A 15,126-nucleotide genomic window follows, 5' to 3' on the forward strand; every position below is an offset into this window, starting at 1 on the left:
GTGGGGTATTTATAGTAGTGTGTGTAGTATTCAGTGGGGTGTTCAGATTAGTATGGGTAGTATTCAGTGGGATATTTAGAGTTATATGTGTAGTATTCAGTGTTTTTATTAGAGTAATACTGTATCTGTAGTATTCAGTAGTATGGGTAGTATTCATTGGGGTATTTAGAGTAATATGTGTAGTAGTCAGTGGGGTATTTAGAGTAATATGTGTAGTATTCAGTGGGGTATTAAGACCAAACTGTCGTGCCAATCAGCACACTCTTAGATGTGACTAAGGACGTATTCCCTGAGAAAGTTCAGTCTCCTTCAGCTCCGCTAGCTAACACCATCAATCCAGTTAGCTGGACACCCCACAATATTTCTATATTCCTACAATATTTATATATTATATATATTCTAGGTGTCTTATCCACGCCCAACCAAATAATGCATAGGGTCCCTGCAGTAACTGTTTATAACCCTCCATTACAACTCTTCACAGCCTTCTTGCAGCTTCACCCTAGCCCTACTATCATAATATGTTAGCGAGTCAACCTCTGACTGTAGTGTTTTTGCTTGTGAATGTCTTCCTCCGGTTCATTCGGATTGATTGCTGGGAGGGATCGATGGAACAAGAGACTGGGTTCAATGATGCTGGAGTTCTGTTAAAGATTTAAGTTAAATGCTCCTCTTTGCTTTTGCTGCCATCTTGTGGGCATCGTGTGTGAACACACTATGCATATCTATATAATTCCTGATTGGTGAAAATATCGCCGTAAAAGGGAATTACGTCACTGTGCTATTAAGACAAAGAAAAGGCGTGATGACAGTGGCAACGTTTATTTGAGACTGGCGTAAAATCTAACCATACCATCGTTTAGATCAGAATATGTTTTTCCCCCTGTAAAGAACCTTCAGTGGGTGGCTAAATTTGACCCTCGTAATATCCTGCTGTCTGAAGTCATGAGAGCGCATGTGCGCATATGGCATAGCAGAAGTGGGAGAACGTAACTTGCACTGGGAGAAAACAAGGTGAGAACATTATGTTCTTTTACATGTAATCTTACCAATGTAAGTCATAAATAACGTATTCTATTCATCAGGAAATCATGTTACATATTTGGAGTTTTTTGTAAATGGGTGTCATTTCGATTTGTCATGTATAATTTGAAGTTATTTACGGACACTGGGAGTGAAAATGATCGAAACAAAAACAAGAGTTGCACCAGCTTTCACTGGTATCGACAAGTCGTTTAAAGTTTATGCTTCACGCTGAAAGTGTATAGGGAGTTAAGCGTACCTTGTTAATGGATTTAGAGATTCACCGTCGAGTATTGTCAAACATTATAGATACTGTTGTTATAAGTGGTTAGTGAGCAAGGATAGCAGTGTTTTGTTATTATGTAACTAAGCTAACTTTAGCTAGCAGCTAGCTAACCTCAAGTGTGGCAGCGAGCAACGTCAAACATGATATCGAAATAACATTTGCATTATCTAGGTATTATGTTGCTTATGAATCACATATTCTAAAATCTCCGTTAATTGTCTTCGGATAGAGTAATTCTCACTGGGTGTGACCTAGCATAGCTAGCTAACCTTACTAGCCAGTTAGCTAACGCTAATCATCATGTTACATCATGTTGCTTTTTCTTGGTATATTTACATAGGGTTAGGATTTATACTGCTGCTAGTGATTTGTTGATTTACACATCTCTCTTTATTTTGAAGCATCGAAACACTATTCTTTTGCACTTTCTGTGGAGCTTGAAGGAGAAGCTTCACTAGGATGGCAAGTGTAAGTTTCCAAAACCATGTACACATAACTAACAATAATATGAGCTGCAGCGTGTCTGTCAGCGCATGTGTTACATCCCTACCCCCCACGATGTGTCCATAGGTGCTGTGCCGTAGAGCGAGACTGGTGTCACAGATCTCCGGGATTCACGGAACCCAGAGGGTGCCTCCTGCGCGAGCTTTCTCCGCCGCAGGGTCATCGGGGTCGGACGAACCCTATGTTGTTGTATCGTCACGAGATACAGGTGCCAGTTCCTTACCTATCCCTTCAGTTGTGTCGCTATTCTTTGTATTGCAAGTGGCTACATAGGCTTAAACATAGAAATACAAACGAGTGTCGTTTTTTTTTTTTTACATGTAAACTCAAGCAGAGTGGCCAACTTTCAAGGCTGACTGTATTTGACAGATGCATTGAAGTCGGTGGATTTTTTTTCTTCTTGTTGGTGTGAGACAAGACTTTAAATCATGTTGTTAACATTCTTGTTTATTGTTTACATTCTTGTTTTATTGTGGCAGCAGGACCCAGAACTGTATGGCCCGATGAGCACATGGGCCCATTCGGTCAAAAGGATCAGCGGTTTCAGTTGCCAGGCAACGTAGGCTTTGCCTGTCATCTAGAGGGCACAGGACCCTCGAAGAAGGGCCCAGTCCACCGGACGGTCCCCGATGTCCTCTCCGCCCCGGCCAACAGTGAGAGACACGAGTTTGTGCTGGCACAGTTTGTGTCTGAGTTTCAGGTAGGAGAGAGTCTCAATGTGCAGATGCATTTAGTGAGAATTAATGCTCTTATCCAGGGGTGGGCAACTCATTTCCCCAAGGGGCCACATGAGATAGTGGGACTGTCGTGGAGGGCCAGACCAATAGGATGAACTCAATTCAGCATAAAAAATTAGCATGTTTTTGCAGTATTAAAGGTGTGCCCAGACGACCAATATACATGACACACACACACACACACACGAGAGCAAGCTTGCAATGAAATAGTATTAGTATACAAATTAATAGTAATATCAATTTTTATCATTTAACGTTTGATTCCTAATTTACCAATGACCTCCGTCGGCCGGTCAGGGACAGCCAAGGGGCCGTAAATGGCCCTGGGGCCGCCCAGGTCTTCTCTAATCAATCCTCTTGTGAACTGTTTTTTTGCAGTGAGGTACTCATGAATGTTTTGTGTTTTTGAAGGGAAAAGAGATTCCTTTGGTCGCCCAGAGGGTAAGCAGAGCGGAACAGTACTTTGACCACTCAAACATCGAGTGCTCAATGCATCCATGCCCAGAGCTGTTAAAAAAAGGTTTGTCGTTTATCTCTGTGTTGTTACTGGAAACTTTGCTGAACGAGGAAAAGTCTAATTATATGCTTTGTGAGAGGAAAGAGAGCATGATTCATGATAGTATGAACACACTTTATCAATGTGGGCTCTGGATCTGTGATATGCCAGAAGTCAACTTGAAAACAAGTATGATGCAATTCTTGAAACATGCAGTATCGTAGTCTACCACAAGAGTACACTCTTATCAATGAAGGTGTGGGATTATGGTGATGACACCTAAACTCGCTATGTGTTTGATTGTCATTCTTACCAGCCTATGGATGACTGTCAGTAAGTTGGGTTAAGAAGAGTATTTGATTCATTGGATAATATCATGAGTCCTCCATTTTGTGTTTCCTGTCTCCAGAGCTGGAGTTATTTTTCCCAGCAGCACCTGCTGGAAGTCTCATGGTTGTCACGGTGACACAGAAGACCCAGGGAATAGAAGGCGAGGACTTGGACCTAGAAAGACAACAGCTCTCAGATAAGGTGGGTCAGGTAGACGGACATCTTGGATTTTCTCCAAACGATGCAGTCTGTAACACATGTAAGATTTTATATTACAGTGATTCATGAACTGAAACATTATGTTTTAAGCAATTGTTTCATATAAATCCATTTCACTATAACTAAGTATGGCTTGTCATCTCTTAAGTAATGTTCAGATGTTATGCTTGTACAGCTTGATTATATTTGAATAAACATAAAATGGCTGATGTGTCATCAGTCCTGTGAAGATAATGCATCTATGTGCTGATTTTGGGATGTTTTGCAGTTTGTTAGCGGTGCTAAGGAGTTATGCTTCACTTTGTGGAGAGGTGGATTCTGGGCCGACTTCATAAATCCCACCACGGGACAAGCGGTGAGCCTCATCTTCATGTTCCCGTCATCATAAACCCTTATGTTTGTGTGTCTAAACACATGCATGTCATGAAACACTGTGTCTGAGGTGATCAGTGTCAGAGCCATTAGAGGTGAATATAGGCCACCATTCTTCAGAGTGGTTTGGTGACTGCTCACACGCTAGACCTCTTTATTCAGTTTACATGATCTTGCATGGAGATGAATCAGGCTAACACTCAGTGTGGTGTCCTTACTATACTTATACCCTCTTATACTATACTTATACCCTCTTATACTATACTTATTCCCTCTTATACTATACTTATACTCTCTTATACTATACTTATACTCTCTTATACTATACCTATACCCTCTTATACTCCCTTATACTATACTTATACTCCCTTATACTATACTTATACTCCCTTATACTATTCTATACTTATACTCTCTTATACTATACTTATTCCCTCTTAAACTATACTTATACTCCCTTATACTATACTTATACCATCTTATACTATACTTACACTCCCTTATACTATACTCCCCTATACTATACTTATACTCCCTTATACTATACTTATACCATCTTATACTATACTTATACCCTCTTATGCTATACTTATACTCACTTATACTATAATTATACCCTCTTATACTCCCCTATACCATCTTATACTATACTTATACCCCTTTATACTATACTTACACCTTCTTATACTATACTTATACTCTCTAATGCTATACTTATACCCTCTTATACCATCTCATATCCTCTTATACTATACTCACACCCTCTTAAACTATACTTATACTCTCTTATACTATACTTATACTCCCTTATACTATACTTATACTCCCTTATACTATTCTATACTTATACTCTCTTATACTATACTTATACCCTCTTATACTATACTTATTCCCTCTTAAACTATACTTATACTCCCTTATACTATACTTATACCATCTTATACTATACTTACACTCCCTTATACTATACTCCCCTATACTATACTTATACTCTCTTATACTATACTTATACCATCTTATACTATACTTATACCCTCTTATGCTATACTTATACTCTCTTATACTATAATTATACCCTCTTATACTCCCCTATACCATCTTATACTATACTTATACCCCTTTATACTATACTTACACCTTCTTATACTATACTTATACTCTCTAATGCTATACTTATACCCTCTTATACCATCTCATATCCTCTTATACTATACTCACACCCTCTTAAACTATACTTATACTCTCTTATACTATACTTATACCCTGATGTATTTTTAATTGATACATTGTGACTCAAGTGTCAAAGTTATGTCAAGATCCATGTGGAAGATTGGAAATGGTTTCAGTGTAAAATGTAAATGTCTTTCATGACTTAATTTGCCTTTGCTTCCCTCATATAAGAGTGAATATAGCTTTTGCTGTGAGTGTAGTGTTCTTTAAGTCTGCTCCCATCATTTGAGAGTGGATATACATGTAGCTTTTGCTGTGAGTGTAGTGTTCTTATAGTCTGCTCCCATCTCCTCCTCCGTCCTCAGCACTTTGGCTACACCTCCAACGACAGCGTCCTAAAGATGGCGGAGTCCGTGCGGCACCTGGGGTTCCGCATCGAGGAGCTGGGCTCCTGCAAAGTCATCCGACACGTCTTATTGGGCACGCAAGCGTTCGCCGGAACCCTGTTCACCAACGCCCCCTCCAACTGCCACATCATGGAGAGCCTGCAAGGACACTCGAGCGCGTATGAGGAGGCGGACATTTAACCTCGTAACACTTCAGTGAAGCACGTACACACACACACACACACACACATACTAACACACACACACACACACACACACACATACTAACACACACACACACACACTCGAGTGCGTACGAGGAGGCGGACATTTAACCTCGTAACACTTCAGTGAAGCACGTACACACACAATCACAGACACACACACACACACACACACATGCTAACACACACTCAAACTGTGATTCGCTGTTCTTACAGCTGGTAGTTGGCCTTGTTGAACTTTGAAATAAAAACAAGGACATAGCCATGACATAAACACACATCGGGGATCTGTTAAGAGACCCTTCTTTTGCAAGGGCAGCCTTCAGTGCTTGTGTCTCCACGACTGAGCAGCTTTCTCACTAAACACACTTGAAGTCTTTTCCACCTGAGGAGCGAGGGGTCCCCTCCCCATACTTGAACCAGCCGAAGGATGGTGCTCTGGCGGTCTGCCGACGAGCTCTGGCGACCTCATGGTGTTTGACTCCTTGGCAGCTGATCTCACACTTTATATCATGTCTATCGAGTGGTTTTAGTGTTCTGTGTGTAGACTCGTGGATTAGACTCGTGGAGTGCTCCCTGTTGTTGAACTAAGCCGTGGAAGATCTGCTGTTTGGGTGTACTGGCATCTGGAGATGCAGATCCGGTCCCATCTGTCGTACAGTGGATGTATTATAGCAAAGGGTTCCGCCAGTGTCCAGGCTGAAAGCCCCAGAGCTGAGGGATGTTTGTGGTTGTGACAAACCTGGGTAATTTAACTCCGAGTAAGTGGTAAACATCCTAATAGAAGAGCCCAATGGCTCTGTTTTCGTAGGAGTATGAAACCCTTGGGCTCCTCCATTAGGAGGTTTACCACTTACCTGGCCAGGTTTGTCACTTAACTACATACTTGGAATGCCCCCCTGGTGCTGGAGATGCAAAGCTTTAAACTCACACCAGAGGGCGCTGTTGCTAAAGCTGCTGAGCGTTAGGTTGAATTGTTCAGGGTGAAATGCACAGTGAAGGACATGATGTGTCCCAGGCTCAGAGTGCTTAGTGCCCACGTGTACCAGAGACATTTCAACTCTGTGAGGTTTTCCTAATAAAAGGGAAAGTGCATAAGACGTGTGGAGTGGTTCATTAAATGTGTTCATGTCTTAAAGGTGTAGCCTGCTATTCTAACCCAAATTCAGCGAATCGCTCCTTCAAGTGGACTGCACCTGTAGTGGCTACCTGCTGTGAGCATCATTGAGGCTTTGATGTTTTTCTACATTTTGCTTTCCTGGACAGCATCTGCCCCTGTAATAGTATTTACCCCAGTAAATACCCCGGCCCCCGTCAGCTTCATTCACATCTTGTATAAATGTATACTTTAATTTAATTCAGATCTTATATAAATGTATACTTTATAGCAATCATTCTTCAAATTATCCTGCCCTAACTTGATTTTTAAATTCATTTTTATAAAGGGTTGCAAAGATGGCATAGAGGAATCAAAGTTAAGGATTTGGGCATGGACGATTACAGACAAACACTTGTTGGCAAACACATTCTCTCTGTAGTTCCATTTATGGGCTAATCCAGGTGTACACACCGGCAACAACAAACATTTGCAATAAGCGCTAACATTGTTTAAATAATACTAATCAGAAAATGCATGACAAAGGTTTGGCACAGGGTTCAAGCTGTAAGCTCCATGCAAAATTGTCACAAGTAGTTATGTTGTAAAAAAATAAATACTATATATGTACATATATCACACACCCAAAAAACGTATTTTTAACAGTTTGACCAAGATAAATTGTAAGTTAAAACTGGCTCATTCACTTGTCTTCATAAATTGTTACAGATTTTTTATAAAAGCACAAAGTATAATACTGTCAAAAAACAAACAATAAATTAACAATACCAAAAAGTATAACTTAAATCTGGCACTGACTCATGAGAGGGTGTGTATGAGGAGGAGAACCACACTGATCCATTAGGTCCATCCTCAAGAGAGAGTGTGTATGAGGATGAGAACCTCACTGATCTAGAGCCCATCTTCATGAGAGAGTGTGTATGAGTATCAGAACCACACTGATCCAGAGGGTCCAGTTTCATGAGAGAGTGTGTATGAGTATCAGAACCACACTGATCCAGAGGGTCCAGTGTCATGAGAGAGTGTGTATGAGGAGGAGAACCTCACTGATCTAGAGACTATCCTCATGAGAGAGTGTGTATGAGGATGAGAACCTCACTGATCTAGAGGGTCTAGAACCACACTGATCTAGAGGGTCCATCCTCAAAAGAGAGTGTGTATGACTGTATGAGTAGCAGAACCACACAGATTCAAAGAGTAAATCCTCATGAGAGAGTGTGTATGAGTAGCAGAACCACGCTGATCCATAGGGTCCATCCTCATGAGAGAGTGTGTATGAGTAGCAGAACCACGCTGATCCATAGGGTCCAGTGTCGTGACGGTGCCGGGGTTCTGTTGAGGGGGGAGGTGGTGGTGAACACGGCTGAGCTCTCGTTTCTCGGCACCGCCATGTTGCAGATGTTTCCCTCACAGCAGGCGGTGCAGACCTGCAAACAGCCAATCAAATCCATTCAAGCAACGGCAGCAAGCGGTGCAGACTGCAAACAGCCAATCAAATCCATTCAAGCACCAGCAGTAGGCGGTGCAGACTGCAAACAGCCAATCAAATCCATTCAAGCACCAGCAGTAGGCGGTGCAGACTGCAAACAGCCAATCAAATCCATTCAAGCACTTCATTACAGGAGTGGGGAGTGTCAATGATTAAACCGATATGAGTCAGTTTAATTTGTTAGAAGGTTAGATAGCTACGCTATACTGAAGATTAGGCAGAGTACTATTAACTCCTTTTAAACATGCAATTATGACTAATTATCAGACGTGATAAGAACTCCATGATGACTGCTTCAGATCTTAGTCGACACTGTGAGTAATTATCAGACGTGATAAGAACATGATAACGGTTTCAGATCTAAGTGATGATATGTGGTTACTTCTGTAGCTTTGGAAATAATTTCAATGTATTCCAATTCAATTTGGTAATAAACCAGTTCATATATTTTTGAAATCCCTAAAGTGATATCAAACTCCTGATAGCCCCTCTGGTCCGAACCAGTCCTGGTTCTGGCCTTGACCTCGGCCCAAATCCACTCCACTGTCGCCAGTCGTCTGGGTGCTCCCTCTTACCCTGTGGCCCTGGTCGTATACATCAGAGCATCCTGTGGAGAGACAGTCATCGAGAGCCACACAGCGCTTGGTAACGGACACGCTGGCCCCCGCGGCGGACATCTTGTGATGTGTGTAGCAGTATCTGGTCTCTGGCAAAGAGGGACAAACCAGAGGGAAAGTCTGTTTTAAACAAGTCAACACATACCTCTCACACACTTCTCACATACCTTCTTATGTTTAGGAAATGTCTATCAGTGACACCACTTACGTTACCATAGTAACAGTCTGAAATATAAACAAACACACATGCCCATGTTCTGTAGACTGCTTTGCTTTTAACTGTTTTTGAGGTAACTATGTTAGTACTCCATACCATACTTAATATCACATACTTAGTATTTAGGTGTAAGTGTGTGTTTTTAACATGTGTATGAAGTGAGTTGTTTTTGAAGTGTGTGTGTGTGAGCCTTTGTGTAGGAGGTGTGTGTATTGGGTGACCGTACCTCGTGGGCAGTACATATCCGGTGCCCAGCGGTTGAGGTGAGTTGTTTTTGAAGTGTGTGTGTGTGAGTGTTACGACCCCCTGCGCCCCTGCAGACATTGCAGTGGCCATGCATGACCTGCAGGCAACAGTGGGGATGACATCACGCCCACAACGGGTTGATTGCCTGATCATCTACACCTGGGGAGGCGTGGGATATAAAAGGACTACTGGACACCTGGCTCTCTCCCTCTCTCGAGCTGACTAGGACAGCTACCGATATTACCCCTAGACATTTGAGCTATTGATTGTATGGACTAAATAAACACGCGCTATTTTTATAAAACCGTTGCTGTCTGCCTCCAATGTTATTGTTTCAGTCACGAGCCGGCTGGAACGTAACAATTGGGGTTCTCGACCGGGATTGTTGTGTGTTTGGAGTGCAGACAGTTTTGTGGTGAGTGAACTAACTGTGTGTCGCTGGGTAAACGGAGCTAACTCCTGTAGGTAGAGCTCTCCAGCTGCGTCGGGTGCGACGTTTCCTTCGGAGTGCTGTTTGTTATTTTCGTTTGTTATTTTTCGCGGTAATCCCGGGTGGGGGTACGCTTCGGGGTTGGAAGTTGACTGTGTCTATGGTCTGCTTCCTTCCCGCGAGTTCAGCGTTTCAAGTTGCCTCGAGCCTGGTAACCCGCCGAAGACTAGCAAGGTAAAGTTAGTTTAGGCTATATACAGCTAGGTAAGGAGGGGAGAAGCTCTAACCCTAACAAAGGGATTGTTTGTTGGCGACACATAGTGAATACAACTCACCATGTTTGTTGGTTTTTCCGTTGAGAGAGCATTTATTTGTGTAATTTGTTAGACGGATTACTGTTGTGCAGGGTGCACATTATAAGTAACGGAGGTTTGTGAGTGAAGCTTCATTTATCCATTGAGCAGCGTGAGGCTGGGCTACTATGGTAAGCCATTTTTTCTTAAAGTGACTGTGGCAAGTTTTGGGAAACAGAGTGCCTAGAGTTTTGTTTGCTGCTGGATTGTAGTGTGGGAGAGGTGGTTTCCACTTTTTCCTGATTTATTTGAACTTTGTTGTAGGCCAGATTGTATAAGGTGTATGCATTTGTGCCTGACAACTGTAAGGTGTAGAAAGTGGTTTACATCTTTGTATGTGTAGTTGCTGCTAAGGCTACAGTGTTAGTTAATAGAGATAAGTGTTCCTCTGATAGCACCTTAGGTGGGGTCAGTTAAACTGACATGGCTTCAGAGGCGAGAGAGATTGCTTATGAGCAGAAAATGATGAACATAGCATTTGAAATTAAGAAGTTAGAGTTCCAGAGGGAACAAGCTGAGTACGAACGTGAAGACAGACAGCGCGAGTATGAATGTGAGGAGCCTGAACACCAGCGCAAATTTGAATTACAAAAATTTGAATTAGAGTTGGCTGAACGCACTCAGTCCTCTTCCATTGCCCCCTCGTTTGACATCTACAAAAATGTCAGGATGGTTCCACCCTTTTCAGAGCAGAAAGTAGATCAATACTTTTCCCACTTTGAGAGAGTGGCTACCTCTCTGAAGTGGCCCAAGGAGTTCTGGACGCTGCTTTTGCAGACTGTGTTAGTAGGGAGGGCACTGGATGTTTATGTGTCTTTGCCCATTGAGAAATCTACCTCGTACGAAACCCTGAAGCGTGAAATACTTAGCAGATACGAGTTGGTGCCTGAAGCATATCGCCAACGTTTCCGCCATTGTGAAAAGCCTTACCAGCACACTTATGTTGAGTTTGCACATCAGAAGAAATATCTGTTTAGTCGCTGGTGTGCCTCGCAGAAAGCAGACTCCTTGGAGCTCCTCAGGGAGTTAATCCTCCTTGAGGACTTCAAGAAGAGTGTTCCTGCTGCTGTGGCTACCTATCTTAGTGACCAGAGGGTGACCACACTGGCTCAGGCATCTGTGTTGGCAGATGAGTTTGTGTTGACCCACAGAGGCATGCAGAAGAGATATAGTGGTGATCAGGGCAGGTCCAGAGTTCCAGTCAAGGGCAGAGTGATCAAGCCTAACCCTGTGTCTAATCCTAGGGATCATAGGAATTCGCCTGTTTTAAACTCCTGTATGTTGTGTTTTTACTGTAAAAGGTCAGGGCACAAGATCTCTGAGTGCCATGCACTTAGGAAGAGAAAGGCTAAGTCTGGATTTGAAAAACGCAAAGAGAATAAGTCTGAGAATTCTAAAAATCAGACTTTGGAGCTCGAAAAGCTGTCAGGGAAACTTGAAGCTGCGCTTAAACAAAACTGTGACACCCAACTGCAAGTGAACAGTCTAAAACAGGACGTTTTCGAGAAAGAACAGTGCTGTGAGCGAGCGCTAAAGTCATTTAAAGTTGAGCAAAAGAAGCTTCTGGCGGAGGCTAACGAACGGGTCGATGAGCTTCAGCACCTATCAAAGCAGCTTGAGGACCAGCTTGAGCATAAGAAAGAAAAGTCAGAAATCATATCTCCTCCGGAGCAGCAGTTGGAGAATGCCAACAAAGATTCTGAAGGTCAGATTGGGAAGTTGAGTGTTAAGCCTGAAACCCCTGTTGTGGATAAGGAAAGACTTGCAGAAAAATCAGAAAGTTTCTTCAGGATTAAGATTAATTTGAATAACCTTTACATTTGGCTGTTGATGCCAGTGACCGTGTTGGTGCTGTACATCTCCAGTGGGGCTCAGATGGTGTTGAGCATCCTGCTATGGGTTAGTCCACTGTGGAGGAGGCACTACCCCACGTCATGGAAGTACGGTAGTATGAGGTTTATTTGGGTTCTGCCTCTGATTTTGTTACGGTCTACACTGATAACGGGCCTCTGGGCCGGATGAGGAACCGCCATAACAAAATACACTGGAGTCTTATATTCCAGCAGTATCATTTATTTAATTGTGTATATTGGAGTTGTTGACTTCCTTATTGCTGATGCTCTCAGGAGCTTGAATAATTTGCCTTGTGACTTGTCTCTCTCTTTGTTCCTCTAGTTTCCTAGGGCCCTGGATGCTGGGGGACTGGAGTTTGTGCAGGGTCACAGAGGGTCTTTTTCTGTTCTTAGGTTTCCCAGGGAAACCTTTTTAGGGAGGGAGGTGTTACGACCCCCTGCGCCCCTGCAGACATTGCAGTGGCCATGCATGACCTGCAGGCAACAGTGGGGATGACATCACGCCCACAACGGGTTGATTGCCTGATCATCTACACCTGGGGAGGCGTGGGATATAAAAGGACTACTGGACACCTGGCTCTCTCCCTCTCTCGAGCTGACTAGGACAGCTACCGATATTACCCCTAGACATTTGAGCTATTGATTGTATGGACTAAATAAACACGCGCTATTTTTATAAAACCGTTGCTGTCTGCCTCCAATGTTATTGTTTCAGTCACGAGCCGGCTGGAACGTAACAGTGAGCCTTTGTGTAGGAGGTGTGTGTATTGGGTGACCGTACCTCGTGGGCAGTACATATCCGGTGCCCACCGGTTGCAGTCAAAGTTGTCCACGGCACCCTCACAGGTGAAGCACTTGAAGCCCCCAGGATAAGGAGTGGCTGGGAACCCAAACGTGAAGTCATCATAGAACTATCAACACTCAGACAGTAGCTAATGTGAAGTCATCACAGAACTATCAACACTCAGACAGTAGCTAACGTGAAGTCATCACAGAACTATCAACACTCAGACAGTAGCTAATGTGAAGTCATCACAGAACTATCAACACTCAGACAGTAGCTAACGTGAAGTCATCACAGAACTATCAACACTCAGACAGTAGCTAACGTGAAGTCATCACAGAACTATCAACACTCAGACAGTAGCTAATGTGAAGTCATCACAGAACTATCAACACTCAGACAGTAGCTAACGTGAAGTCATCACAGAACTATCAACACTCAGACAGTAGCTAATGTGAAGTCATCACAGAACTATCAACACTCAGACAGTAGCTAACGTGAAGTCATCACAGAACTATCAACACTCAGACAGTAGCTAATGTGAAGTCATCACAGAACTATCAACACTCAGACAGTAGCTAACGTGAAGTCATCACAGAACTATCAACACTCAGACAGTAGCTAATGTGAAGTCATCACAGAACTATCAACACTCAGACAGTAGCTAACGTGAAGTCATCACAGAACTATCAACACTCAGACAGTAGCTAATGTGAAGTCATCACAGAACTATCAACACTCAGACAGTAGCTAACGTGAAGTCATCACAGAACTATCAACACTCACACAGTAGCATACATTTCATTCATTTCATTTCGTCATTTAGCAAACGCTTTTATGCGAAGCAACTTACAAGGAAGTATAAACATTTTACATTTTACACTGATGGCACACTGCATATCAGGAGCACTAAGGGGTTCAGAGTCTTGCTCAAGGACGCTTCAACAGGGAATAGAACTAGCAACCTTCTGAGTACTAAATTACTTCTCTAGCTGTCGCCCCCGAGTAGTATACTCAAAATATGCTCTAGACGGCTACGACTGACGATTCACAGAGGATTAGAGTTAACAATATACTGTGTTGTACACATAAATATGTAGAAAGTATACTCATAAAGTTAAGGTTAAGATACTTGGCATACTTTAATATGAGGAATATTGTTTACTGATATTAACTTATAACATGTGTAATGTTAATGTGTAACAATTTACTGTTAAACAATCATTGACTTACACCGCTATAATCGTAGATCACCGTTGTGAGAGTGAGGAATGACGGTATTGGGTTTCTGTGTTCGATTTAGTTTCACACAGACACAGGACAGGTGTATGTGTGTGTGTGTGTGTGGGGGGTTATCCTGGAGCGTACTGTAACACCTGATTAGTTCCGCTCTAGCAATGAGACGCTGGTCTGACCGGAACACAGATTTGAGTCACATACACAACTCCCAAATGTTCCCAGCACACACACATGAGTCAAATGCACAACACCCAAATGTTCCCAGGGTTTTGTCATTTTTAGTTAGCAAGTTCCCATGATTTTATTTCTGTACTTTGGGGAATGTGTTCACAATATGAATTCAGTGCTAACCTGTGATCTCAAGTGTTGTATTTTAACTGCACTCAGTGTCCAATTCTTTTTTATTACGTTTAAAAAAAATAGCCTGCCATACACACATCCTAATTAGACACATTAAACTGGGTACGGTACTTGATGGATGGAGGTAGATGATGTCTTTGACGGTGAAGTCACGGGACAGAGCAGTCCGCAGCCAATCAGAGAAGAGCGTTAGCAGAAGGACCCAGGCCACCTTTGGCCAGGGGTGCATTGTGGGACGAACACCTCAAACATCCAGCATGGCAACCGTATCCGTGGCGGAGAGGGATTCTAGACCCTGACATGGGAGAAGAGGGAGAAAGAGCTACTGGTTAAAGAAGCAGTTGTTGATTAGAAGCCATTACACATTTTGTTGAATTCAGCAAATGTTTTCTCAGGTTCCTCTAGCTGTTGGTCTAGTGAGTGCACTCAAAAAGCTGTTGGTCCAGAGTGTGCACTAAAAAGGCTGTTGGTCCAGAGTGCACTAAAAAGGCTGTTGGACCACAGTGTGCACTCAAAAGGCTGTTGGTCCAGAGTGTGCACTAAAAAGGCTGTTGGACCAGAGTGTGCACTAAAAAGGCTGTTGGACCAGAGTGTGCACTCAAAAGGCTGTTGGTCCAGAGTGTGCACTAAAAAGGCTGTTGGACCAGAGTGTGCACTCAAAAGGCTGTTGGACC

At 42.8% G+C, this 15,126-nt stretch overlaps 2 protein-coding genes across 3 annotated transcripts; one reads left to right on the forward strand and one right to left on the reverse strand.

Annotated features, from left to right (window-relative positions):
* Window positions 1–965: 965 nt before the first annotated feature.
* Window positions 966–6,967, forward strand: mmadhca (metabolism of cobalamin associated Da). Of its 2 annotated transcripts, none has more exons than XM_080834781.1 (8): window positions 966–1,014; window positions 1,711–1,777; window positions 1,880–2,021; window positions 2,293–2,513; window positions 2,962–3,070; window positions 3,456–3,577; window positions 3,864–3,950; window positions 5,503–6,967. In XM_080834781.1, exons 2-8 carry the CDS (start codon window positions 1,769–1,771, stop codon window positions 5,722–5,724), a joined length of 912 nt encoding a protein of 303 aa, XP_080690907.1. In that variant the 5' UTR covers window positions 966–1,014; window positions 1,711–1,768; the 3' UTR covers window positions 5,725–6,967. The 2 variants fall into 2 exon arrangements, with proteins under 2 accessions (XP_080690907.1, XP_080690908.1); XM_080834782.1 differs by having other exon boundaries at window positions 2,296–2,513; window positions 5,503–6,859.
* A 1,129-nt stretch (window positions 6,968–8,096) lies between these two features.
* Window positions 8,097–14,681, reverse strand: LOC308362220 (ly6/PLAUR domain-containing protein 6-like; the record flags this gene model as incomplete). The annotated part of the gene is made up of 4 exons (XM_080834783.1): window positions 8,097–8,291; window positions 8,929–9,059; window positions 12,851–12,949; window positions 14,564–14,681. 4 exons carry the CDS (start codon window positions 14,679–14,681, stop codon window positions 8,124–8,126), a joined length of 516 nt encoding a protein of 171 aa, XP_080690909.1. The 3' UTR covers window positions 8,097–8,123.
* Window positions 14,682–15,126: the final 445 nt, after the last annotated feature.

Source organism: Sprattus sprattus (genome assembly GCF_963457725.1).
Source record: "Sprattus sprattus genome assembly, chromosome: 3".
NCBI lineage: Eukaryota > Metazoa > Chordata > Actinopteri > Clupeiformes > Clupeidae > Sprattus > Sprattus sprattus.